At 41.3% G+C, this 26,607-nt stretch overlaps 1 protein-coding gene across 1 annotated transcript; it reads left to right on the plus strand.

Annotated features, from left to right (window-relative positions):
* The first annotated feature begins 64 nt into the window (after positions 1–64).
* PPP2R2D (protein phosphatase 2 regulatory subunit Bdelta) lies at positions 65–25,650 on the plus strand. The gene is made up of 10 exons (XM_068398493.1): positions 65–154; positions 519–611; positions 13,193–13,290; positions 15,577–15,742; positions 16,548–16,660; positions 18,928–19,105; positions 19,966–20,130; positions 21,564–21,733; positions 21,822–21,913; positions 23,650–25,650. The coding sequence occupies exons 1-10, from the start codon at positions 148–150 to the stop codon at positions 23,927–23,929; spliced, it is 1,362 nt and encodes a 453-aa protein (XP_068254594.1). The 5' UTR covers positions 65–147; the 3' UTR covers positions 23,930–25,650.
* The last annotated feature ends 957 nt before the right edge of the window (positions 25,651–26,607 follow it).

Raw genomic sequence — 26,607 nt, forward strand, 5'->3', positions numbered from 1 at the left:
CCGGATCAGGCCGACCGGCAATGGGCGCCATTTTGAAACCCCGAAACCTCCCGCGGCGGCAGCTCCGTGCGGCGGCGGCGGCGGCTGCGACCCGCTCCCGGCCGGCGCCTCCACCCGCGGGCCCCCGCCCCACCGGCACCGTGCGACATGGCAGGTGAGGCCGCGCGGGTGGGCTGCGCAATGGCTACGGCCCCGGCTCCGCTTCGCCCGCCGGGCGGAGGGCGCTGTGGGAGCCGGCGCGGCAGGCCGGGCCGCACCGCGCGGAGCCGGGGAGCGGGAGGCAGCGCCCCGCCGGCGGGGGGGGGCACTGTGGGGAGCGGGGCTGCGCCGCGGGGCGCCGGGCCAGGCCCCGGCGTGGGGCTGAGGCGGCCGGGCCTGTGCCGGGCCGTGTGCGGCGGAGCGGGCCCGGCTGGGGAGGGGCTGGGCCAGGGCCGGGCTCGGGGGCCGAGGGGTCGGCGTGGGCTCCGCGGGGCGCTGGGCGGGCGCCCCTCCCTCACCGCCCTCTCATCCCTCCTCAGGGGTGGCAGGAGGTGGAGGCGGCGGCGGCAGCAACGACTTCCAGTGGTGCTTCTCCCAGGTGAAGGGGGCTATCGACGAGGACGTGGCGGAAGGTAAGGGGAGGGCCGGGCCGCCTCGGCTGTGCACGGGCTCCCGGGGCGCCGGTGGCTCCGTCCCCACGGGCACCAACACCCTTTTTTCCTCTCCCCACATCTGTGTCACGCCCTCGCTGAAGGAGCCGAGGCTGGGAACGGCGGAGCTGCAGCATCTCCCCAGTCCGTGCCCGAGGCTCGGGGGGTGTGTGGCAATGACTAAGCTAGCCCCGGGCTTCCAGGGCGATGGGCTTTTTGGGGGAGAGCATAATAGAGAACGCACGGTGGCTTCCTCCTGCTCTTTAATTCTAATCACTGGGGAGAAGGGGTAATGACAGTGATAAAACACGGGGAAAAAAACACAAATGGAGCCTGTCAGGCTTGTCAAGTTTCACTGTGACGCAAAGAGAGCAACAGAGAGAGTGTGCAGGTCTGTCATTTGTGCTGAATTTTAAAAGTAGGGTTTAAAGGCTTCCTGTAGCTGTGAAGAGATTTTATTCCTGCTTGTTAACGTTTGGAAGCTATAAATAGGGATCTTTAAGTAGGGAAAATGGGCACACCTTTACGTTCCCCTGAAACTTTTTAAGCACAGGATGTTTTGGAATGAGTAGAGAATAAAAAATGTTTTCATTGGAAAAAGCGTTTCTCTGTAGTATGTGAAGTTCTGCTCGACTTTTATGAGAAAGTTCTTTTTTATTCCTAAATTTTCTGTGTTCAAACTGTTCAGGCTGGCACTACTATTTAGAAAAGAGAGTATGAAGTATGTGTGTGAAACAATTCAGTGCTGTTTATTTGATCTTTGCTGCATTAACTGAAATAGCCCCACTTACTGTATTAAGTGAAATAACTTGCAGTGCCAGTGTATGGTTGTCTTGAGTTTGGGATTTTTTTTTTACTGGATGCAGTAAATATTTTTTCTTACTGTCTACTACAGGGAAATTATGCTGACATTGTTTGCATTTTTATGCCACTTGTTTGGCATTCCATTTAAAATAATAGCTATGGGAGGAACAGGCTTGAAAACTACTCAAGAAACTAAGACTCAATTGTTGTTTTCTTCCTTTTTTTTTTTCCCCCTAAATATATTTTGTAACTTGTACTATTGTTCTGAAGTTCCAGAATTCTTATGAAAATGTACATAAGAAGCTTTTATGAGTTTCCCAAATGGTCAGTAACTTACGTTACTGATCAGACACATCACCAAGGCAGAGTTCTTCAGTTTTGAATGTTTTGAGTAACTAGGAGTTGTAAGGGGAAATAGTGCTGATAATGCTCAACACTTTTACTGTGGATTTTCCCAGAGGTACCACACTAATGTGACTCCTCCTGGAGTGAGGCTGCAGATTGTGTGTGACGATACTATGCATGAGGAATTTAATTTTCTTCATAGGGCAATTAGTATAAGTAATCATTCAGCACCTGGTTTTGCAGAGTTGGTACTAGAGTTTCATTTTCCTACTGGAATACAAGAATACTTTTGTGACTCATTGTCTCTATTTTGGTTTGTGGGCTTTCCACCCCTGTTAGTTTTTGCCTTGAAATTCAAATTAAATAAAAATAGACAATTTTTATTATTTGCTAATAGTTGCCTGAATTTGACTCAGCAGCATGCAGTAAGAGTGCAATTACACTGCTAGATTTATGGCCCTGGTTATGGACATATCTGCTCGTTACCATTTGGTAAAACATCTTTTACCAAACTGCATCTAAACCTATTTGATGGGCGACTGGTGCCTTGAAATAGCCTTCCTGCAAACAGTGCAGGAAACCACTGTGAATTTCAGGTAAATTTTCATGATAGTGAAAACTTCCTGTTTCTGTAATATTTTTTTTCTTTTGTGAAAAGTAAGCTTTATGGAGGAAATCTGAGAATGACAACATAAAGTAGCTGTCAGACATATTAAATACAGACTTTTCTGCTAAATGTTCTTACAGGTGGTTCATTCAGTAGTTGAAATTACAAAGCCTGATAGGCAGCTTAACCAAAAAGTTACTTCTTTTTGAAGTGCAATCTAGAATATGTTTTATATTCAGTAGTTGTTTCTCACGCGTATTGCTTTAATAAAAATATTAACATGGTTCTGACAAATGGCTGCAGTTAGATTTGCAGCTGCCATCTCCAGTCCCAGGATTTTTTTAAACTGGGTCGTTACTGGAGAAAATCGTGTTGTCTCCTCTTTGTCTTTTCTGTGTATTCACTTTCTTCAGTGAGTGATCCTTGAAATGTGCACAGTGCTCTGTTTAAATAAATAGAAGAGCAGTGTTTATATGACCAATCTGGCCATTTCAAAAAGATCAGGAAAATATACCAGTTATTGAAACACGTAGTTTTCTAAAGCAGAAGAGTTTAATTGGATTCAACGAGGAGGAGGATTGGGGGATAAAACAGATAGTGAACGAAAGAATTGATATTGAGGATGGCAAGAAACTTAATTTTAAAAAAAATCAAATTGTGTTGCAATTTTGTTGTTAGTATAAAACCATGTGACTACAAAAATTATACTGACTGCCTGTGAAACTTGTTGTTCTTGGATTACCTCTTTGGTAGAAAGTACCTTTCTAAATACAGGCTTTTTTTTATTATTATAATGCTGCCTGAGACCTAATCAGTTTTGTGATTTCAGTGTTTAATTTGTTTTGCACATGCAAAAATGTTCTAAGTTTTTTTTGGACAAGCAAAATATAAAAGAGTTTATTAAATAATGTACAGGTATGCCCAGATATCCTTGAGCCAGGTGTTCTGCATATAATCCATGACCACTTCTGGATGTAATTAACAGAATATATTTTTTATACATTTAGAGAGAGAGAATGGACACTAAATATTCCTAACTGACTTGTGCTGGTGACAAGTGGGAAATACTGGGCAGAATGTCTGATCCTTGTCAGAACGTGAAGCTGTGTGCTGTGGAGATCATGGGTTTCCCGTTATTGCCAGTGGGATTTCTTTGGGTTTTTCAGAGCAGTCAGCTTGGGTTTTTGGGTTGTGATGAACTGTTCCTTCTGTAAATGCTCTTTTAGTTTGGCACTGGTTAGGTACATATTGGCAGCTTTCCGTGTATGGTTACTCCACTGAATGAAACAGGTACTGCTTTCCTCTTGGAGCATCATCAGCTTAAGTCTTAAGCTGTTTTAAGTGTTATATTTGACACCTTTTTTGAAGCAGCTGGGTGCAAAGCCTGGCCTTGCACGGAAATGCTGGACATGGCACCCTTTCTCAGTAGGCAAGAGCTCCTTGGAAGCTCTTAACTTGTAAGGTATTTCACATGAGCAAAACTTTTGTTCTTCAAAAAAAGTTGTCTTTGACTTTAAGAATACTTGTCGTCTTGTATTGGATTTTCTACTTGTTAAGAAATTTTGTATCTGCATTTAAAGAGCAAAGAAAAATACTGTTTTTATTAAATTCTTCAACTAGTAACTGGTATTGACAGCACTGATAAACTAAAAGATACCTTGTAATCATCAGTTCAGCAAATTCTTTCCTTTTAAAGCTTGTTACAGTGCCAAGTCAGTCCACCCCAGAAGTGTGTCAGAATGCAGAACACAAGTAGAGAAGAAAACCATGATCAAATAAAAATATACTGGGCTATAATCCTGTAATTGTTCTTAAGTCTGGATACAAGCGATTTAAAAGCACTCTTAGTGTTAAATCATCTTTACAAATCAGTGGTTTAAAAACTTTCTCATGTGTTCAGGAAGTTAACTGGCCTGTTCTCACTGTTTTTAAAGCAAATTCTGGCATGATTTCAAACTTTAAAAAAAAATAATATTCCAAAGGAGGTGCAGCTATTTGAGATCTGGTTAAAATTGCATGGAAGAAATGACAGAATTGGTTGCTATCTTTAAGATAGGTTTTTCTGTAAGAACTGGAAAATATGGTAATAGACTCCATTATTAAGCCGTAGATATTGTTTCCTTTCATCATAAATAGTTGGTTATCCCTGAAGATGTCACTTACTGCTCGAATGGGGCAGAAGATGGGCTTTTAAGCTGTGGGGTTGTTTCTTTTTTCTGTGAAAAACAGTGCTTTGCCATGAACAGGACTTAGGTGCCTGCTCTTTTGCCCTCCCTAAACCATATGAAGATATAATATCGACTTTGGGAAAGGTTTTGGTGGTTTTTAAATGTGGGCAGAAGTAATATTTTGCACACAGTTTTGACCTGAGCACGTGTTACGTGGTGGTTTCCTGTTGAAGAAAGTAGTCTTAATGTTTCAGGTGGCCCACTTTAATCTTGAGGGCTTCGTACAGCCCATGGAGCCAGAATTTGTCTTCACCCTTTATTCCGCAACAAACTGTTCCCTAAAAATGTTGTTTTCAGCCAGTAGTATTTAATAATAAGTGTTCTTTTGAACTCCAGCTCTGTCGGACAACAAAAAACCCCAGGGTGTTGTGCCACTGGAAAGTAAATTGCATTATCTTACTGTATATTAATGTATAAGTAACTCTGGAGACTGTTAAGAAAAGGTGTTGTGTGTGAGAAATGCTGTTAGTGAATTTTTTTAAGTTTCCCTCTCTCTAAAAATCTTCAGAGTATGACTCCTCATAGTGAGGAGGCACAGATTTACAAGTGAATAGCTGTGCTTTAAAAAAAAAAAGCTCCAGGTGATCTTCAGGCTTCATAAAAGTGATCATGTCAGGTGATGTCTTGGTTTTCTGTGGAGAAGAGAGCCTGTCCTGCCAACTAATATACTGACAGTGAATTTAACTCTGTAATCTTTACCATGGTATCAAATTTGGATTCTTTGATTTATTTTTTTTTTCCTGCATGTGCACATGATGGGTTTAATGGAACTGCAGGGGCAGGAGGAGGAGTATGAAGATAAGTACAAAAATGTTCAGCGTTCTGAGAATTGTGAGAATGATATCTACCTTTTTTGTAAAGGAAACTAGGAAATTTACTGCCTAGGTGGAGTCCTTAAAGGTGGTCAGAAGTGGTTCGTAAATGTCTTATTTCGCTGTTGAAGTTCACCCATAGCTTGTATCTAGCATCTTTTTCCTGACTCAGATACATGTAAGAACCTTAGGACAGTCTTGTCAGAAAACTACAGAGGTGTAGGTTTATGGGCATTAAGGGGAGAAAAAAATTCTCAATACCAGTGAAAGATGGCATGTGGAAAATTAAAGAACAGAGAAGAAAATGCTTTAAAAGGCTAAGCGAGCACTAGGCTACAAGAGAAGACAAATTCCTAGGTATAGCTGGATGATATTTTGATTAAAATGTGAAGCTGCAGGAATGCATGGCTTGTGAATGAATGAGGTAAAATGGGAATGCAAAATAAACCATTTTGAGTAGTGGGAATACAGAAACTAGAACAAGTCTTTACGTCTGTACTGTTAATCTGTGAGTAGTGAGAGCCACCCCCGTTAGCTCGCTGCAGAAGGGCAGGCTGTGGTTGTGTTACCTATTGACCCAGGAAACCTTTGACATGGGTTCTCATTACTCTGCCATTTGTTGAGTATTTTAACGTCTGGGGGAAAAGCTTAATCAAAAATGACAAAACCCACTTTTATTTAGATTTAGATTTAGGATGGGAAGGTGTGAAAGCTGCAACTGGAAGAAAAAAATTTATTTACCCATCATGTTAAGACTTTAAGTCCTAATAAAAGTACAATGAAAAGCATGATGGTCGGCTACTTAGAAAAAAATTAACAGAATAACATGAATTAATTAAATATACTTCCAGTAGGGGAAAGCTTATTGGAAATACTATTCCAGAGGTTAAAAAAATAATATTGAGGCAATAGATTTGCAGACAGAATACTGGATTGTGTCATGAATATTATAAATAGCCTCCGTAATTTCTCATTGCTTGTAAGAAAAGGCACAGCAAGCTTTGGCAAGCGTGAAGGTAAGGTTTATTTCTGTCACACTGAACTTCAGCTTCACTACTCTCTTGCTGCTGCTTTACCCTTTCTTTGCACTAACACATCCAGACAACTACACGCACTTTAAACTCAGTGAAGGCATTTTTTAAAAAAATATAATTCAAAGGACTTCCAGCATCAAATTACTGCAAATTTAATGCTGGAAACTTATGCAAATTTCAATAAATGAGGGAAATGCACTAATTGTATTTTATGAGATGCAGAGTCTTGGGTGACAGCAGTCGGTGAACAAGTGTTTGGTTTGGGGGAGTTTGCTGGGCAGCCTGGCCGTTGGAGCACTCCTTGGGAACAGTTTGACACCTGATGTTGCTCCTCCTCTCCCACTTTGGTACAGCACTCCGGACAGGATGGCCTGCGCACTCGCTCCTCGGAGGAGCCAGGTGGCTCTGGTCCAGACGGGCCCAGGACACGCAGGAGCTGGCAGTCTTTCCGAGACAAACGCTCTGGTTTGTAGTTTGCCACGGGCTGTCAGCGGCAGCGCTGACTTCAGCCAGCTTCTGCTGCTTCTCTTGGAGCAGCTCAGGTGCCCTGGTCGTGCCCTTGGCTGATCTTAAATCTGCTCAAAAAGCAGAGTTATTTTGGACTTAGTTAAACTCTACCAGGTACTTAAAGGCAATTCAAGCCCTTTTGCAAGTTGTTTAAGTATCAGGGCATAAAAGATTGTTAGACTTGGTGGACGCTTGAAGCGGGCAGAGTACTTGTCAGTGTAAGCTGGAAGAACTTTGGTTCAGCTCACCTTTCAGTACAATTCAGAGATAGAAACCTGATTTCTATCAACTGTTACATTAAGAAACAATGTTTTAGGAAATATTTTAGGAAAGCTTAGGCATGGCAATCTTAGTCCATCCTAATTGTACAGTAACACCAATATTTTTCATTGACTGTTCTGGCCGCCATAGTATGGAGAATCCACGTTCGCCTGGAAGCAAATCAGCAAAAGGTACAGGAAAGAGGAGAGAGAAGGGAGAGGTTGAAGCCTGGAAATGAGTGCTGAAGTCGGAAAGCTGCAGTAACTGAAACTGTGGTAGTGCTTGCCTGCCCCGACACGTAGAGGGTGAGGGTAGGTCTGGTTGGAAGCAGCGTGCCTGCCAGCAGCTCTCTGCTGTCACCTGCCGTGATAACTGTAGCGATCCAAACGTGAAGAACTGTCAAACTTTCCAGCAACTGCTTCCCCTCTCCCTGGCCCAGAGGCCTTTTAATGCGAATAGCTACCACTGGTGGTGTTTTGGGAGTGTTCTCTTGCAATTGTTGTGAATCAAGTGACAAGCAGTTCTAAGGCCCTGTGTGTCTAACTTGTTAAGCTCAAATATGATTTTGGGGTTTAAAATGTTATTTCTATTATTTACTCCTTAGCAGGCATTAGCTTCTAAGCTTATTCATTCTCTTTGATAATCTGTTCCCTTTAACAGGCCTCTTGTATTTTTTCCTTCACTAATCTTACTTGCTCCTTTTATATTCTTGTGTTTGACTCTTCACTTAGTTGCCCTGTAATGCTGGTTCCTTGCCCTTCTCTGTCTGGGCCCCAACTGGCCGTGTTTTTCACCGGTCATATCTCAGAACGGTGTGTTGTCGCTGTTGCAAAGGAGAGCTCTGTTCATTCTGATGTCTCACAGTTCAGCACAGTGTCACAGGGAGATCCCAACTTCTGATTTCCAGGTTGATTTAGGAGCACATAACCTGCGCTTACCTGCTTCTGCGCTCTCTGCTTCATTCCCATCAGCTGGAGGGGACCATGCAATGTCCCCCACGGCTTTCTCCAGCTGTAGAATAAACCACTGTGTAGAATAAGTGTGTGTTGGAGGGAAAGGTGTGTCACCTTTGATCTTGATTACAGGCACAGAAATGTTCTTTCTATGTTTAGTTTCTGCTGGCAGTCTCCCTTGCAGCTCATGCCAGCCATCTGGCTTTGGTCCAGATCCAGTCATTTCCTCTCGAAGCATGAGCCTCTTCAGACAGTTCCGTAGTCCTTAAAATGGTTCATTCTGTGGATCTCTAGGATGGATCATGGAAAAAGGTGCTGTGTATTAAAAACATTTTTCAAGGGGAGGGACAGGAGACAGGGCTGCCAACATGCATTTTTGTGTCAGTCTGTGCACTGACTGTGAAGCTGTCTGTTGTCCCTTACATATTTGGAAAATTTTAAGTTAAAATCCCTTAGTTGGAGCAGCCTCCTTTTTAGACAGCGTTCAAAAATAGACACTGTTTGACTTCCTTGCTCGTTAAATGTCTGAGGAGTGGGCTTTTGCCAAGTCTTTGAGTAGCTTAGAAGAAGGAGAGAGAAGTTGATGCTGCTTGTGGTGTTAGTCCTACACGTGGACTACAGCTGCAAATTCATTAATCTGTTGAGGGAGCTATGGAGTAATTACGAGGGGTTTTCAGTTTTTAGATTTTAACCGGAGTAGCAATAGTACCAGTGTGCAGCCACCTTAGAGAGGAAAAGTTCACGGAGGCTAATTTTAGACATCTAATTTAGATGTTGTGGATCTCTTTGCATTCTCCATTACCTAAACAGAGAACCCAGGCGTTGACACTGGTGTCAGTTAGAAATACCTTGTATGAATCCTTTGGGGGATTAAATCAGTTTACAGGTCTAAGCTTGCTGTCATCTCAGAATCCTAACAAATGTTGGTCTCTGGCATCCCATCCCCCCCCATGTAACTAGCCCAGGAAGCGTTGGAGGTTATAGAACTGTACCAGGAGTTTTGTAATATAGGGAGGTTAATACTCAGCACTGATGGTAAAAGGTTTAGAGCATCTATACTGAATTTTGAAACTTCTGTCTAGGCTTATGGGGTAGTTTCCTGAGGCTGTGAGAAGGTTTCCTCTACATAATTATAAAGATGGATATTTGTAGCCTTCCAGTGTGTTGGGAGGGTATTTACTATCCACGGAAGTGCTTAGTGCTTTAAATTTGGGGATTCTACAGAATCATAATTTAGTTGCCAGCAATTTTCCCCCACACTCCTTTTAATATACCAGCTTTGAAAACAGCTAGGAGTTTCTTGCTCTGTACGTAAACCATACCAAGTTAGAACTCCTTTCCAAAAGTGAAGCTGAACATTAATTTTTTATGTCTGGAAAGAAACAAATATTGCCAGACGAGTATCTTGTTGTAAAGCCAAAGGTCTCGCTGCTCTCCGGAGTTTACAGGAGGAAAGTGTGCAGGGCTGCTTCCAGAACAGAGGGTCGTAGTCACACCGGAGCAAAAACAGAGGGAAGGCTGGACAAACCTCTCTGGTTTTGGCAAGTCATAATCACAAAGGTGTCTTGTATGTGAGGAGTTCATTAGAGTGGTGTACATGAGCACATGCCATGATGGCTTGGCTTTCCTCACCCTCTGTCCATCTCATTGTGAGTTATTTTGCTAGTACAAAGAAAAGGCTGAAATGTGCTGCTGGGAAATAGCACTGGTGCTTGTACACGTGAGAAAGAGATATGGCATATAATAAAAAAGCTGTTAAAATTCCAGAGTGAATGTGGTGATTAAGGACCTGCAAAGGCTTGCTTTGTTTTTTTCTAAAAGTTCTAAGCTGACTTGGAAATAAAGAGCGAATGTAGATGGGTAATGTTGAGCAGAACAGAGTGGTTGGTTCAGGATGAATTTTGTGGTTTACCTCTAGTCTCGTAACTTTTTATTTTATTTTACATGCTTTGAGATAGTGTAGTGCTGAGGATAGCGGGTGGAATTATTTTGGGGATCGATATGCTTCAATTAAACATGCCTACAGGGAAAATTGGTTTTAATTTGTACTTTTTTATATGAAAAAGTTTTAGTGCTGTGAAAAAAAAATACAGCTGATACATCATATTCCAGATTTTTTAACTGAGGAAAGATTTGAAGACAGTTTGTATATTTTTGTTCTGATGTGCCCCCTCCACTTCCCTGTTCCCATACAGCATGTTGGCAATAGCTTTTTACATAGTGTTTCAGTGCTGATTTAAAACTCCAAGCTGCTTTTTCTGGTTGGTACTCAGTTAGGAAAGGGAGGCATTCTCCACTGGCTTGATCATTTTACCTGTACATGTTATTTACCCAAATAATTCGGTAAATACTTTGATAGTGTGATTTTTTTTTTTTTTTTTGGTAGTGGAATATTATAGGTTTGCTACTGATAAACCTCAGTAACTCAAGAGCTACTTAATGTTTGAGTACTGAAAATGTCATAAAATTACACCATCACGTCACTTCACTGCTTACCTCATCTGTTAGTTTCTTTTGTCCTTAGTTTACTGCTTCCCTGTGGTGTCCCTTGAAATGCCTGGGGTTTTTTTCCTGTGCATAATTGAGAGATACTAGGATGTAGGGATTTTTTTATTCTAGCACTATTGCCACTCTTGGAGTGGAGTTTAATCAAGATTCCATTTCCAACTAGTTCACTAGCTTCCTCATTTAAGTACAAAATTCTTTCCTTGTATCATGACATTTGGTATTTGTAACTATAAAAGCTCTTAGCCAGCCATTTGTAATGGCTTATAATTTATACATCCACACAATTTAGGCATGTATTTGGCACAAAGCAAACGTGTAATTGTGAAAATAATTAGCAGGGATCAGTATTAAAGCCCAACAGTGATATTAGCCCCATACACAGATTTATTTTTTTGACAGTGAATCTCAGTTCTCCTGCATCTTCTTCTCCCCGTGGTTGTCAGGCAGGAAGGATGAGTGAGTTGGCTTTAAAACATTGTCACAATTACCATATGCATATGTCATACAGGCTGTTACGAAAGGGCCTTGTTTAAGGTTGGTTTTTTAAGAAAGAAAGAAAAAAGCTCCAAATTACCAAAAAGCTTTACATGGACCAGCTGACACACTTTCTGTGTATGGAAGAGTTCTCTGCCTCTCTGAGGATCTGAGCAGTGTGTGAGGCTTCACTGACAAGCTTTGGCAAGGTGAAATGCTGTATCAGCATTACAGGGAGACAAGTTTTTCCTTAGCTGTGATAGAAAGTATATTTGAGAAATGGTTAAAATTGCATTCAAGATACCCTGTATGTATTAAGATTCTTTTAACTTACTTGGGATAAAAAGTGTGAACCGGATTCACTGGGAAATCAGTGAGCTAGAAACTGATCTCCTTATAGCTATCTAAACCGTTTGTCCATCACCCCTTTATTTAGAGTCCCGTTTATTTGTAGTATAGGAAGGACAGGTATTATTAATACATTGATAATCTGATTTTAGTGTATCAACAATCTGAGTTTTCCTTAACCCTGCAGAGAGGAAGGGAGGTCCTGTTCACATGCAGGTTGACACATCTTGTGTCATTGTTTAAACTTGGGCATTTTGTTTCTAATTTTAGCACTGAGGGTCAGTGAAATGTTACACTGTGCTCAGTGTGTAGGTGTAGTTTCAACAAAGTGGATCTTTATGGTGAGTGGAAATATGTATCTTTTCCATTTGTATTTTGATTGAACACACGGTGTACCACTGTATGGTTTGTCTTATGTATATATGTGTGTGTGTATCAAAATACATATAAAATATATTTAAGAGGGGGTGTGTGTGTGTATATAACTTAAGATTTTATCAATGTTGTGCTACTAGAAGCTCATAATTCTAAGGCAATTTTTAAGTAAGAGTTCATTTAGTACTAGTGAAACCTTTATACCATATGCTATTTTCTGTATCTAACTAGTTATTGCTGTAAATTCATTTTAGAGACTTGAAGAGGGGAAGGATTGTTTGGAGTTTTTTGTGTTTTCAGTACTTTCTACATAGTCCATCACAGAGGCAAATGGCCATGTGCCAGAAATTGGCTACAAAAATATGAAATTGATGTAAAGAGAAAAGGGCGATTAATTTTTATTCTGACAGTGTTTGTAGTGAAAAGCCAAAAGAGTTTGCTGCTTAATTCCTTGGAAGGGGGTCACCAATGAAGGGCCAGGTTTGCAGAGAGCTCTGTGGTCAGTGACTTGAGGACTCGTGAGGTGGGGGTTGCTGTAGGGGGGCAGCACGATGGCAGGTGAGTGGGGAGGGAGACGGGCTGGAGAGACTAGTTAGAAACGAGGAGTACAGTTAATTTTTACAAGTAGGTTAATTGAGGAAAGGGTAGTGTTTTCAGTATGGAGAGTGTCCAGCAAGGGTTTGGGGTTTATTCTTATGTTTGGGGGCTGTTGAGGATTTGGGATTAGCCATCACCCTGTTCTTTACCAAAATGGAACCTTTCTATGGAACCTTTTCAAAGAAAGGTGAATATAAAAATAGATGTGTCCAGAAGCAGGTCAGTAGTGCAATTTTGAAGGCTGGGATAAATCTGGAGAAATTTTTTTTTTAATAATTTTTTAGTCACAGAAGGTAAGTCGTGATCTTTATACACTAGGAAAAAATTGAAGGACATCTGTTAATAAAATATGAATTATATATTGGGAAAACTGACTAGACTTACTAATCACCTTCCTCGTAAGAGTGAGGGATTATTGACAGGAATTTAAAAGATAACCCATCAAAATCAATACAGGAAAGTAGTTTTCATCTAGTCTCCAACTGCAAACTCCGAAATAAGGTGCTGTCATATACTTAAAATGTTACAATTTTGACACCTGATAATGTTAGGCTTTGAAACATGACTTAATTTTTGGATACTAATGGTGTAAATCAAAAGTCGTGCTGTTGCATTAATACAAGTTGTAATTTTGTTTTGTGTTCAAGTCTTGAAACATCTTGATTTGCTTTACACATTACAGTGCTATTTTATTTCTGTTTTGTTTACAGCTGATATTATTTCAACAGTTGAATTTAATTACTCTGGTGATCTTCTTGCGACAGGAGACAAAGGTGGCAGAGTGGTTATATTTCAAAGGGAACAAGAGGTCAGTGACTTGAAAAACAAGTGCTGTTACTACGCTGTTCTTGTGTTGCACAGTCTCGCTTCATCTTTTCATGCTGTGAGGTTTGAATGGCTGGGTAGTTTTCTCAGAAAACCCTAAGTTAGCCAGATCTCTAAATATCTGCCTTGTGCTGAACTTGGTAGGTTAGTTTGGTGGTGGTTCCCCTCCCCACCTTCAAAAAAACTACGCTGCAAGGACAACAGGATAAGATGGTTCAAAAACTGAAGAATTAAGCATTGATATGTTTTAGGATCCTATGAATCAAAACCAGTGGGAAGAGCTACTGCTCTGGAACCACTGGAGCATTTTCAGTTCAGAGAGTAGGACCACTCTCCCTCCTACAGTACCACAGCTCTTCAGCTGGCTCTTCACCATGGTGTTATTGTGTGATAATGCTGTAACGTGTGCTGGCCATTCATCAATGCAGATACATCACTGAGCTTTTTATATCCAGAGAAATACTGTGTGTTGGAAAAGTGCACTAAACGCTTAAAAATAATTGTCATGCCTTGTCATCTCTGAGAGAAGTCTGGAATTGTGTTCTTTAAAAAGTCAATATTCCACATGGCAATTCTCCCCCTCTCCCCGCTGCTGAAAAGTATGTTTCTCCTTTCCTTTGAAGAGCTGATGAGAATTTCAGCCTTTGGTTTTGAGCCTTCTCCTGGATCAGAAATACCAAAATTGGTCGTGGAATTTTAATTCAGCATGAAGTATACTAACCTTCAGGTGCCGTGGGGTTTATTTCAGCAGAATCCCACTTATTTCGTTGTGTGCTCAGTTAACAAACGTCCGTCTGATGTTTTGCATTTCATCCTCACTGTGATACCATTTACAAAACCTTTGACCAAAGATGACCTGTTGGTTTTACTGGGAGGATTTGGAGAGGTAGTGAAATGAAAACACTATTGCTGAAAAAGCTGCTGAAATGTTATACTGCGACACCTAGACAGCTCAGTGCTCATTTATCATTTACTCTGCTGTATAGGCTTAACTAAGGCACAGAGAGATCAAGGTCAGAAGTGCCCACCTGCTCGGGATCTCTGACTTTCCTGGTGCTTGTTCAGAGTGGAACTATTATTGGTTGGCTTTCAGCTGTTAGTGCTCAGTTGTTCTGTAAGTCAAAACCCAGCTGTCACGTCATCTCCTCGTAGTGTAAAATAAAAACCCTCAGTCAGACTATTCGCACAGAAATATTGAACTGTCTTCTTGGGAGCACTTGCAAACTGGGGAGGGGTTGGGCATAAGGGTCATTTCTCCTGGCGTGCAAAACTGCAGAATTTCTGGAGTGGAGAAGAAAATCTAAAATAAATATATAATACTGGAACCTTAATAAAATCTTACAGCCAATATTTTTAAACAATGTGGATTTTAGGCTAGTTCTGAGCACTACAGCTCTACAAGTGGGGCTGTTCTCCAAACACGAATCACCATCTAACATTAACTTATTTGAAAAGCCTGAGAACTAGTTGCCTCAAGTCTGATAGTGCAAATCCATGGATACTTGTGACCTTGATCTCTGTTCCTTGCTACTGCATCTACCAAATGAGGATGATACAAAGGGGTCTTCTAGTTCTGTGAGGGGAGAAGTTGTTAGTGTGTTTGTAATAGTGTTTGATACATCATGAGTTGCACTATAGAACGACTTAGATGAAAATGGGATAATTCCAGCCTTCAAGTTTTTATAATAAAAAGGTTCTCAAAGCTTATTTATAAGCCTTGACAGCACTTCTGGACAAGGCTTTTTTTTATGTCCTTTAACATTTATTTCATAGTCTGGAGGCCCCACATTATGTCCATATTGTGGTGATCAGGGGAATGAGTTTTGGAAAAGGACGGGAATGGAGGTTAGGTGAAGTGCAGAAACCAATCCCATGGCCTTGGTGGTTTAGGATTTAGGCTGTAGCTAACTTCACTGCTCCAGTTGTGTTGAAACCGCTTGGGAGAGGTAGCACAGCCTGGAACTCTTCCAGTCAAACGCAGGAACTCCTTTGCGGACAGCATGCCTCTTTAAAGTGCATTATAAATACGTTATGTTCTATGAGTACATGCATATTTATATATAAAAGATACATTTTTTTAAAAAGGAAGTATGTGTGCACGATATTGATGCTAAATTAGGTACAGTAACGGAGTAAAAATGTAAAATTCATCAAGACCTGACGTAAAAAGTTTGCTTTCCAGTTGACAATTTCTAGTCGTTAGTTTGTATGTACAATTCCTAACGAACCAAGTAACATCAGCTTCAAGAAATATTATGTTTCCTTGCAGAACAAAAGCCGTCCTCATTCTAGGGGAGAATATAATGTTTACAGTACCTTTCAGAGTCATGAACCTGAGTTTGACTACTTGAAAAGTCTAGAAATTGAGGAAAAAATTAATAAAATTAGGTGGTTACCACAACAGAATGCTGCTCATTTCCTGCTGTCTACAAATGGTAAGGACACTTTCTTTTTGCACAAAGAGCTTTTGATGTCATTTGAATATTACCTCACCTGTGATCCACTTGTGGGTTGTTTTTTTCTAGAGTGGTTTGGGCTTGTTTTAATGTCTTCTCTAATTATATGCAAAATATGTTTTGATTTTAATACTCTGTGAATTACTGATTTATGCATGTAAAAATAATGAAGCAGCAACAGAATAGGCAGTTACAGAGCTGTGGATATACTGATCATGCTGTCAATTTACATACCCTGTTACTCTGCTTTATAGTTTGTCTATAAACAGGTTCCCTCTATGCTGAACCGTAGCACAAGTCTGAATTTGACTTGATCATCCTCATTTTGAATCAATTTTTTGTGATCCCAGATGAATTTTTAATAAAAGCATTTGAAACTGAAACACTGTGGTTACAATGCTCCTTTTGCTTTTCCAGTACCAAAACATCGTGTGTGCTTTGAAAAGCAACTGTTTAAAAGACAACAGGCACTTTAGGTGTATATTTGTACCATTTTCACTGTGTACCTTAGAATACATAAAAGCAAAAAATTTCAAGTTGGAAATTACAAGTTTTTATGCACTTCAGGGTTTTTTTTTAATTTCTTCCAGTATTAGGAAGTATTAGCCAGTATTAGCCTTCCAGCACAGGGAGGGCTGCACGCCACGTTACGCTGCTGTGGAACGGACCCCAGCAAGCAGGGGAGACCCAGAGAGAGTAATAGCCACTCTGCTGACTCCGTTATTTAGTGGTTTTGGTTTGAATTTAATTCATTCTCAAGCGTGTGAATTTTTGTTGGTTTTAGATAAAACTATTAAATTATGGAAAATAAGTGAAAGGGATAAAAGAGCCGAAGGTTATAATTTAAAAGATGAAGATGGAAGACTTAGGGATCCCTTCAGAATCACAGCACTACGGGTATGTTTCTGCTCTTTGACTTTAAATATGTTTTTGCATGTACCTTTGTGTCACCAAAGTTGTCAACTGCAATGTGTGGATTAAAAATGATGCTTGGGTCAGGGGCACTGAAAACTTGTATAAAAAATTGAGATACTTCATTGTACATATATAACTATTAAATAAGGTTCCTCTGGAAAACCTGAAGAAAAATTTCATTATTATAATATTATATTATTACCTTCCAACGAGTTTGTTGGGGTTTGGGGGTTTTTTGGAACATCTTAGCGTACTTAAAATTGATTTTAAATTTAAACTGTTTTTTGAAATTAAAATATTTTGTTAGAGACAGCTTTCAGCCACCTCAGTATATTCAAATTCCTGTGGTCAGGTGGAAGGTGGTTTTGTTAGCAGCAAGTTCTGAGCATTTAGAAAACCCAATGTACACTTGAATAGTCTGGCATTTTTCCACTTGCTTAGTGGTGTAGTGGTAGGGTTAGTGCTCCACACTTGGGGTCGTTTAAAGCAGGAGCTCAAGAAATGAAATCATGTGGGGCTGGGGTTTTTCCTGTTGTTTTTTTTATGTTATTGTTGTTACCATGAACAGGAATTGAACTGAGGCACTCGCTGCTTTCAAAGCCAGCGCCACTCCTAACTCTTGGAGGGACTCTACAGTTGTGGGGTTTTGTTGGGTTTTTTTTTCCTTGCTTTTGCTTAAATTGAATATGGAACTGCAGCGTCAGGGGTACATGAGCCTAATGCGTAATCGCGTTGGGAAAGGACACCCGCTTCATCTGGGAGGTGTCTGTTCCACTCAGCGTGTGGCAGCCAAGATCTGATTGGGTATTCTAATAAAACTATCTAAAACCAAGGAGATAAATGATGATACAATGCCTTAGCCCAGTGGCTGGAGGTAGGTACAGATGAAATTTGGGTTCTACAACCTTGCCCTTATGTAGGAGTAGGCTGCCCGCCTGGGAACACGGAGAGTCAGAGTATGGCCTCGTGGTTTTACACAGTACTGGCTGTATCACTGAAGGAGAATGTTAGCATCTACTTTAAACACTGTGATATATTTAGGAATCAGCAAGCTGAATGGAGGGAAGCAATGAAAAGCAAGAGCCTCTCTCTTCAAAGGTAGTCTTCTAAATTTGCTGCTTTTCTGGGAAAGGAAGGTTGGGCTGAGCTGCAGACCTTGCCAGGGACTGCATCTTAGAGGAGAGATGATGGAAGGAGCCAAGTCTGAGCAGTGATGGGCAGAAAGGGGAAAAGCCTTGCCTGGAGTTACCTCCGCATGTTAAAATGCTCAGGTTTTAGAGATCTAGAGTATATGTACCATGGGCTTTTACGGGCTTTGTTTGCATATTTTGTTATGGAAATACAATCCCCGTTTGTTCATAAAGAAGTAGATATGGAGGAGAAGCAGCACGTCAGAGCTGCACCCTTTGCATAGAGACCGTGGCGTTTCTAAGTACCATTCCTGATAATTCACATTGATGCATTTTCGATTTCACAGCCAGGCTAGGAACTCTGATGTGGTGAGGCAGGAAGATTGCCTAATAAAAGCTGTTGGATTAATTTTAATCATTACAGTTTGATGTAAACAGACTGTGAGATGCAAACATGGAGAAAGCAATTACAGAGCTCCTGGATTAATGTGTTTCTTGTTCCAGGAAGACAGATTATCTCGGACACTGTCGTAACTCTTTTCTTGCTTGGATGATGTCAGTTAGTGTTCTGTTGAAGTGTATGTGCTGGAACATACTGGCCTTGGGCAACCTTAAGCTATTCACTTGCTGGTCAGCGTGAAGGAGCTAGAGAAGTTAGTGCACTTGACCCTGACAAACGATGCCACCCTTTAGATCAGCTAGCTGTGCAGATAGGGCATCCCCGTGGTCCTAAAATCATCCTGACTGTTCCAGACTGTCTGCAAACTGTTCCTACCAATTTCACAAGCACCCCTCTAAGATACAGGGGTCATTTTTAAGCGCTTGTTTCAAAATAATGTAATCTTCTAGTATCATTATAACCGTACACCATTTTCCTGTCGGATGAGGTACAAAGCTGCTGTACTTTACAGGTAACTTCTGCAGAAGTCGGTGCCTGAGGGTTTGTGTTGGCAGCATGCAAAGTCAGCACTCACAGGCTATTTTATTACTTGCTCAGTGGATTTGAAAAGTGTTTAGTCACTAAATCAGACCAGAGATCTGTGGTGTGCAACTAAGAAATGTCTTCTGAGTCACAAATCAGTTTTATGCCAAAATTGACTGTTCTGTTTCATTTTTCAGGTGCCAATATTGAAACCCATGGACCTAATGGTAGAAGCAAGTCCCAGAAGGATATTTGCAAATGCACATACTTATCACATAAACTCTATTTCAGTAAATAGTGATCATGAAACGTACCTTTCTGCAGATGACCTAAGGATTAACCTATGGCACTTAGAAATCACAGACAGAAGTTTTAGTATCCTTTTTTTGTTTTCTATGAATGCTGGGGCACATGGAAGTTGTGTATGTTTAAGAGAATCGCTTTAATTTTACTAATTAGAGTAGGTGTTTGAATCTAGGGATTGAAATACAGAATGTAAAAATCTGGAGGTTTAATATAGTGAAAGCAGGCCTTAGGGTGCTCTCATTCATTCTGAGCACAGGCATTCTTTCCATGGAAAACTGCCAGTAGAAATAGTTTGATTTCTAAAAAGAGATTGAGGAATTCCGGGAGCATCCTTTATTTGTGGAGTTCGGTCAATTTAAATAAGTTGAAAGATTTGAAAAGTAGATCCTTTGTTATTGTAGATACTCCTTCCAAAGTTTAAGGTCTCTTAACTAAGCGACACCTCTCTTAAAGCAAATTTTCATTTTTTAACGTGTCAAATTATATCATTTAAGTTCAGAAATAATTTTCAAATCTTTTTGCAAGCCTGTGTGTCCAAAACTAATTCTATGTCCTACGTTGCCAAATCTGCAGTAAAATAAAAGTTGCAGAAATACTAAATATTACATAGGTCATACACAAGTTCTCTAAAGCTTTAGGTGAATAGATGAAGTGTATTCAGTGTTCAATAGGAAGCGTTAAGGAGGCTTGAAAGGAGTCTGGAATTATCTCCAGCATCTGTTAAAGCTGATTAGTAAAATCTAGAGTTATTGATTTATTTATTTATTTTAAAATGTACTCAGGTCACTTGACGTTGTGTAAATTGCACGCAGTGGAAATTAAGATCTTGCCTTGGGTTTCCACATGGTGTTTTTAACATTTTTTAATAATTACCTGCTAGAAGGGATTTGCATGTGAGATGTTAGGTGTCTTTACCAAACCCTCCCCAGATATTGTAGATATCAAGCCTGCTAACATGGAGGAGCTGACAGAGGTGATCACTGCCGCGGAGTTCCACCCCCACCACTGCAACGTGTTTGTGTACAGCAGCAGCAAAGGCACCATCCGCCTCTGCGACATGCGTTCCTCTGCCCTCTGTGACAGGCACTCCAAATGTAAGTGAGGGGGCCTCCTCGGGCCTGGGTGTCTTGCTTTGTTCTCAAGCGAGATAGTGTATAGGTGTTCTGCTTGTAAATAAACGTACCGAGTTCTGCTTACTGCTACAGAGCATACAAGGTAAGGGTGGTAGTTTTGTAGAATGGAACATTTTAATTGTCTTGTTCTAGGCCATCAACAAGCAGAAGTGTAGCATGAGACAATTGACCATCTGACTCTGCTCCTGTTTACCCATTTATGCATCATAAACTGATGGGAACAAGTGCTTTTGGCACCAGTGAGACCTGTCTTCTGTCCAGACTCAGTCTTGGTGCTTCTCAAAGGTATCTGCTTATCAAATGCCAGTTCAGGGCAGTTTATTCACCTTAGTGCATTAGAAACGGGGCTGATGCTGCCAGAACCCATTTACTTTGTGACCGTTTGCAGCTCCTAGGATAGAATGAATTCGTATGTGCTGTGTTGGAAGCGAGTTTCCAGGGGTGAAAGGTGGATGCTTCTTAGTCTGCTGACCCCATAAACTCCTGTAGGCGAGGGCAGCTTCTCTGGTGAAGTCAGAAGGATAACTCCTGACGCCTTGCACGCAGCCTCTTGTTTGCTACTGCAGTAGCTGTGGTTAGTTAGCGTTGCTAGTCCTGTGGGTGACCTGCCCTACTGATACGTGCAGGTAAGCTTCCTCTGCTGCAGATAAGCTTTTCTTCTTGGAAGGAAATACTTGTGCAATGGGCAATGTAGAGTGCTAGGCCGCTGCATCTGTTTGACTTAGTGTTGCGTTAAATTCCTTAGAAGCACTGTTATTTTTTAACCACTTGTCACTAAATAACTTCCTCTTGAAAGGGATCTATTCAAAAATGAAATAAATAGTTCTGGGTAGCTTGTGTCGTGAAACGTTGACTTCAAAGATTGACTCTTCAATTTAAATGAAATATTTGTTTATCTGCTTTCAAAAACCGTACAAATTGCATTTCAAGTGTAGGTATTAATATTTCGGTAGGTTGTGTTGTACAACTTTTGTTCAGATCTAAAGAAAAGCACATCATACAGTAGCCTCAAAGTGCATGGGTCATGCACTGAGATTCTGTGCCTGGGATGCTGGTGTTCTCATCTGCTGTCGTTGGACATAATCTGTAGATCAGTTGTAACGTTCACTTTACCCATGTGCTGGTTTTTAATGGTTTTTTGTCTCTGATTCATCCCTAAGACCTGTGAATTGTAGTTTGCTGTGCTCCAGTTGAATTCTTGGAATTAGGCATCTAGTAATCTGATGACTAAGAGCGTAGCATCGTCTAAATGGAGATTATTTTTTTAAAGTATTTAACAGCAACTGTCTTTAAAAAGAAACTAGTATATTGATTTAAAGTTTTGAAGTACCGAAAAATGCTCGAAGCTGTAAAACTTGGTGTTGGTTTCACTTGTAATTGTCTTCTGTCTACAGTTTTTGAAGAACCTGAAGATCCTAGCAGCAGATCATTTTTTTCAGAAATAATATCATCGATATCTGATGTAAAATTCAGTCACAGTGGTCGATACATGATGACAAGAGACTACCTGTCTGTTAAAGTATGGGATCTCAATATGGAAAACAGGCCTGTAGAGACATATCAAGTATGGGGGTCAAGTTTTCTTAAACATCCCTTCCTTTCCCTTTCCTCTGTTTCTTTTTATCTAACACCAATTTAAATGTTCCAAAAAGGTTCACGAGTACCTTCGAAGCAAGCTGTGTTCCCTTTACGAAAACGACTGCATCTTCGACAAGTTTGAGTGCTGCTGGAACGGTTCTGACAGGTGAGTCAGGGCGTTCCTTTGGGTTTGGGTTTTGTATTTCCCTCAGCTTTAGGAATTGGGTTTCCAGTCTCAAAACCCATCAGCAGTACTTAACTTTAAGGATGTAATTAGTTATATTCAAATCAGCTTCTTTTTTTTCCCCAAAAAGACTTCATTCTTCCATCCTCCACCCTCCAGTTGCAGAAGTGGAGTAAACTGTTGTGTGTCACTTTGCTTCTAATATGAATTATTGTTGAAGTTTTATATAGTCAAGCCATGAAAATGTGACACAGTTTCATTCTCAACGTGTATACGACAACATGCATTCAGTGTCTTGCAAACTGGACCTTCTGCCCGTGTTTCCTGTAGGCTAAAGAAGATAAAACTTCATTAGATAATTACTCGTATTTGTTGCAAACAGTGGAAACATCTTGCCTGCAAGCTGTGGAAGCTTTATACTCAGCTAGCAAAGCCCCTCTGCTGGCACACATGGTGTGTGTTTCCTGTCACTAGCTACGGGTAATAGCTACCTGCTAAAACGCTTTCAGAACCCACGGATAAGATGGTGGCAGATCTGGATCTTATCTGGATGCTTTGTGTTGGCTTCCCCCAGGGATTCTTCTTATTTTTTTGGGAGGAGTTTTAGGAGTTTTTCTGAAATACCTAAAGCAGCGACTTGTCTGCTACCAAGTGCTTCAGTGAGAAGGTATCAGTTTGATTTGATGGCAACAGGATCAGCCTGTGAAACAAGCTTTGGCCTAAATCTTGTCAAATGTTGAAGAACCACAGATCCACCACACAGCCTAGATGGGGATGGTGATCGGGGAAGTCAGATCTCATGAGTTGGCAAAGAAAGTGAAACCCACCTACGCTGCTGTGGCAGTGATGGCTGGGATTGCGTGTGCTGCTACGTGCCACTTACTACTCATTTCTTTGCTAAACAATATTAAAGCAAACTGGTTATTCTAAATACCAGGTTGTAGTGGCCAAGGTTGCAAGTGGCTTTGAGTTACTGAGGGGAGAAATACACTGTACCAGTCAGGTTGCAAAAACAAAGTTGCTAGCACTATTTACAGTATTGTGTTTACAACAGCCAACATAAAATGCATAAAATAAGTGGTGAGTAGTTTTCACGAAGCTAAAATGCAAGGAAACAGACCCTTAGTGCAGTGTGTTTTTCCAAACAACTCCAGTCAGCCTGTTTTGGAGAGGTAAAAGTCAAGGCAAGGTCATCTTATTTTACCATAAGAACAGTTGTCATAGAAGTTGCGCTGCTCTCCTTCCTTGGGAAGAGACAAAAACCACTTGGTGCACCCCCTAGTGCAATCGGAGTGGGATGTGTGGGGGTAATAGTATCTCATTCTGCTCCTAGTCATTGCTTTTTTAATGCCATGGAGACAATGTGTGTCAGCAAACAAGATGACAAGGGTGAGGTGGTTGTGATCTTGACCATCTGTGGGGCTTCTGCCATGTGGGACATGGCGTTTCAAGTGGTAGATAAGTGTTCCATACAGAAAATAACAAACAACTTGGCCTCAATTTCAAGCATGTTCTTTGTGAGAAAGTGGTGGAGCGGGAGCAGTGCTGAAGTCCAAAATGGAACTGAAGCTGTACATCAGGGAGGGAAGGAGCGTAACGCCACGTGCTGGGCGTGAACTTGGTCTGACGCTTCCCTTGTGTGTCAGAGAGGGAAGATGGGCGTCGAATACTGTTTCTGGAAACCTAATGAGATCTGCCTTTCTTCTGCTTTTAAACAGCGCTATCATGACTGGATCTTACAACAACTTCTTTAGAATGTTTGACCGCAACACGCGACGGGATATCACTCTAGAAGCCTCCAGGGAGAGCAGCAAACCTCGTGCCATCTTAAAGCCGCGCAAAGTGTGTACGGGGGGTAAAAGGAAGAAGGATGAGATAAGTGTTGACAGTCTGGACTTCAACAAGAAGATTCTTCACACAGCGTGGCACCCCATGGAGAACATCATTGCTGTGGCTGCCACCAATAACTTGTATATATTCCAGGACAAAATTAACTAAAGATGACTGACTTGAGGACAGAGTCATCGTCTTGCATAGCTCAGCTCAGTTGTTTATCTGTAAAAGAGAAGGCCTTGCTGTCCTGCCGGTGAAGAACATTGATGCACTTACTGCCCTTAGATAAAGGAGAGGATCGGGCCTGGGGTTGAGTTCGTGGTGTGGTTCTGCCTTCCGTGGGGGTCGGGAGCGCCAGGCGCAGCGTTCTGGGAGGAACCCCCCGAGGCAGAGCTGATGGACAGCGCTCAGCAAGGCCAACACTCAAACAAATGTATTTATTTCCGTCTGAGCCTTCCTTTCCAGTTTATAGACCAAAAATTTAACACCCAAGAAGAAAAAAAATTGTCATAAAAATGTAATTTCTATCTCTCACGCTCTTTCTCTGCTGTAATATTTGGGCCTTTCAAAACGTATATTGTGCTTGATGCCTGTGAACATTCCTCCTCGGGCCTGGATCTAGGCTTAGGTGGTTTTACCTTGGAGCACTTAGGTAGGTCTGGAGTTGGGTTCGTAGACAGGTTTCCATGAATATTTACTCACCAACTGTATCTATAACCACACCTTCTGGTGTAAACCACTTAATAAAATAACAAGCTATAAAAAGTGTTTTTAAATCTGAAGGTATGTATGCAGTCTTTTTATTTTTATTTTTTTTTTTAGTGCATGTACTGAGATGTGCAAAATAATTCTGGTGGGCACATTTGACAGTGTTTGCCCCCAGACAGTGATTTTTGGCAGACTAGTACCAACTTTTTTTGTGTAGTATTTCAAATTCTAAATTTAGAGTTTCCATGAAATTGTCCTTTAGTTGAAGCTGCACTGGTTTTCTTGTCAAATGCTCTCTGTGTCCCAGGGAGGGATTGAAAAGGTTAGTACAGACATCCACAGCCTTAACAGCAAGTGACCACCCTGCACAGAAGGGAAAACAAACCGTTCAACAAACTTCTTTGAAGATAAAAACTCCGTTTCTCTGATGCCTCTCAACGCTAGATAGAGACAAACCTTACGTGCATTATGTTTTTTAACCTTTTTAGGATTTGTCATGAAGATATAGTTTATTTTAAATATTTGGCATAATATATTGTACTCCACGTTGCCGTTCAAGCCAGCACAAACCCCCAACGCTCTCCTGGCTCTGCCGAGCAGCGACACAGCTCAGCGCATCGTGGCACGTCGGCAACGCCGAGGCTCCGAGCTGGGGTTCCCTGCGGGGCTGTCACTCCCTCTCGATAACTTTTTTTAAGCCTTAGGTACTTTTTTTTTTCTTTTTCCCCCCAAAGAGGCCTAAAATGCATCAGCCGTGCCGCTCCGTGCCGTGTGCCCGCACACCAGCGATGCCGTGGGGCCGCCGAGCTCCCCGAGGCCCCGCACGCCGCCGGCCCCAGAGCGAAGGCGCGCGGTGATCCCTGCGCCAGAGCTGCACAGGCACGAGCAAAGCGTCCCTGCTCCCTCCCTCCCCGCTAACGCCCACCGAGTGCCACCCTTGTTGCAGTAAGCTAGTGCGTACGACTAACTCCGAGGTTCTACAGCTAAATTTAAATTAAAAAACTCTTATAATGTATATGGGTTGTGACACTATTTGAACATCTTGAGATGTGGAACTTGCGGGTCGCCGAAGCGTTAGATGTGACCTTGTTCCTGGAATCCACGAGGTAACACGGCGGGATTGTACATACTTGTTATTTTGACCAAAAAGTTTAATAAATTTTAAATGTTTACCTGGACTTGTGTATGCTGACAACTTTTTCTTCTGTTTGTGAGGTAACTGGCCAGAGGAGCCGGCCTGAAGATTGTGTTTCCATTTGGTTCATTTCTGAATGCTCGGGGCTCTCCTGCACCAAGCGTCTGTTCTATCCAGTGACTGTATCAGTGCTGTCTAGTTTTGATCTATTTTTTCAGCAAATGTAAGTGGAATATGAGGAAAAAGAAAACAGATATGATGAAATCTTCTATCAAACCTGATTTGCTTGTACCACTTTCAATTAAATAGTTTTTGATGATTCATGAAATTTTTATCATTTCATTTTATCATCTCAATTTATCTAAAACCAGATTTTATTGCCATTTTGGTAAAATTGCTGTTTTTTCAGACTTCTGTGAGCAGTTCAGGAGCGTTGCACTCCTCGCACTTAGAGTAGCGGTACTTGAAATGCCACTTCTTTATGCGGTGACCATTTTTTTTAAAGAAAATTAGTTTCAGAATTGACTGATTTTCCCCTTTCCTCTGGTATGAAGCGTGAGGATCAAAGGGCTTAAAGTCTTCAGTGCAAATTTTGTCACTATCCAGCACGTTAAGGCAGTTCGAGGCCATTTCTTTTAGTATTTATATTTTTTTTTGGACTACTTGTCCACTGGTTCCATGGCTTTAGGGAAGCCTGTGCATTTCAAAGCTGTTTTAAAAAAAAATAACTGTGATTTCTGCAATAGGTGCCTCATAGAAATTCAATGTTGGAAGCGCACAGGCCCAAAGCCAACATGTGACTGTAGAAAGCTGACGTAGCTTGACCAATAATTGGGTAACGACGTCAAATAATTTGCTAGTTTAACGGCATCAGGACTAGCTTTTGGTTGGTTTTTGGTTTTTTTGTTTTATTTTTTTTTTAATTCATTTTCCTGCTGTCCCTTGTGGTAAGGTACACAGGACCCGGGCTCCCTGTGCTGGCACAATGTGCCACTCACCA

The sequence above is a fragment of the Nyctibius grandis genome, chromosome 4, assembly GCF_013368605.1.
Source record: "Nyctibius grandis isolate bNycGra1 chromosome 4, bNycGra1.pri, whole genome shotgun sequence".
In the NCBI taxonomy this organism is placed as follows: domain Eukaryota; kingdom Metazoa; phylum Chordata; class Aves; order Nyctibiiformes; family Nyctibiidae; genus Nyctibius; species Nyctibius grandis.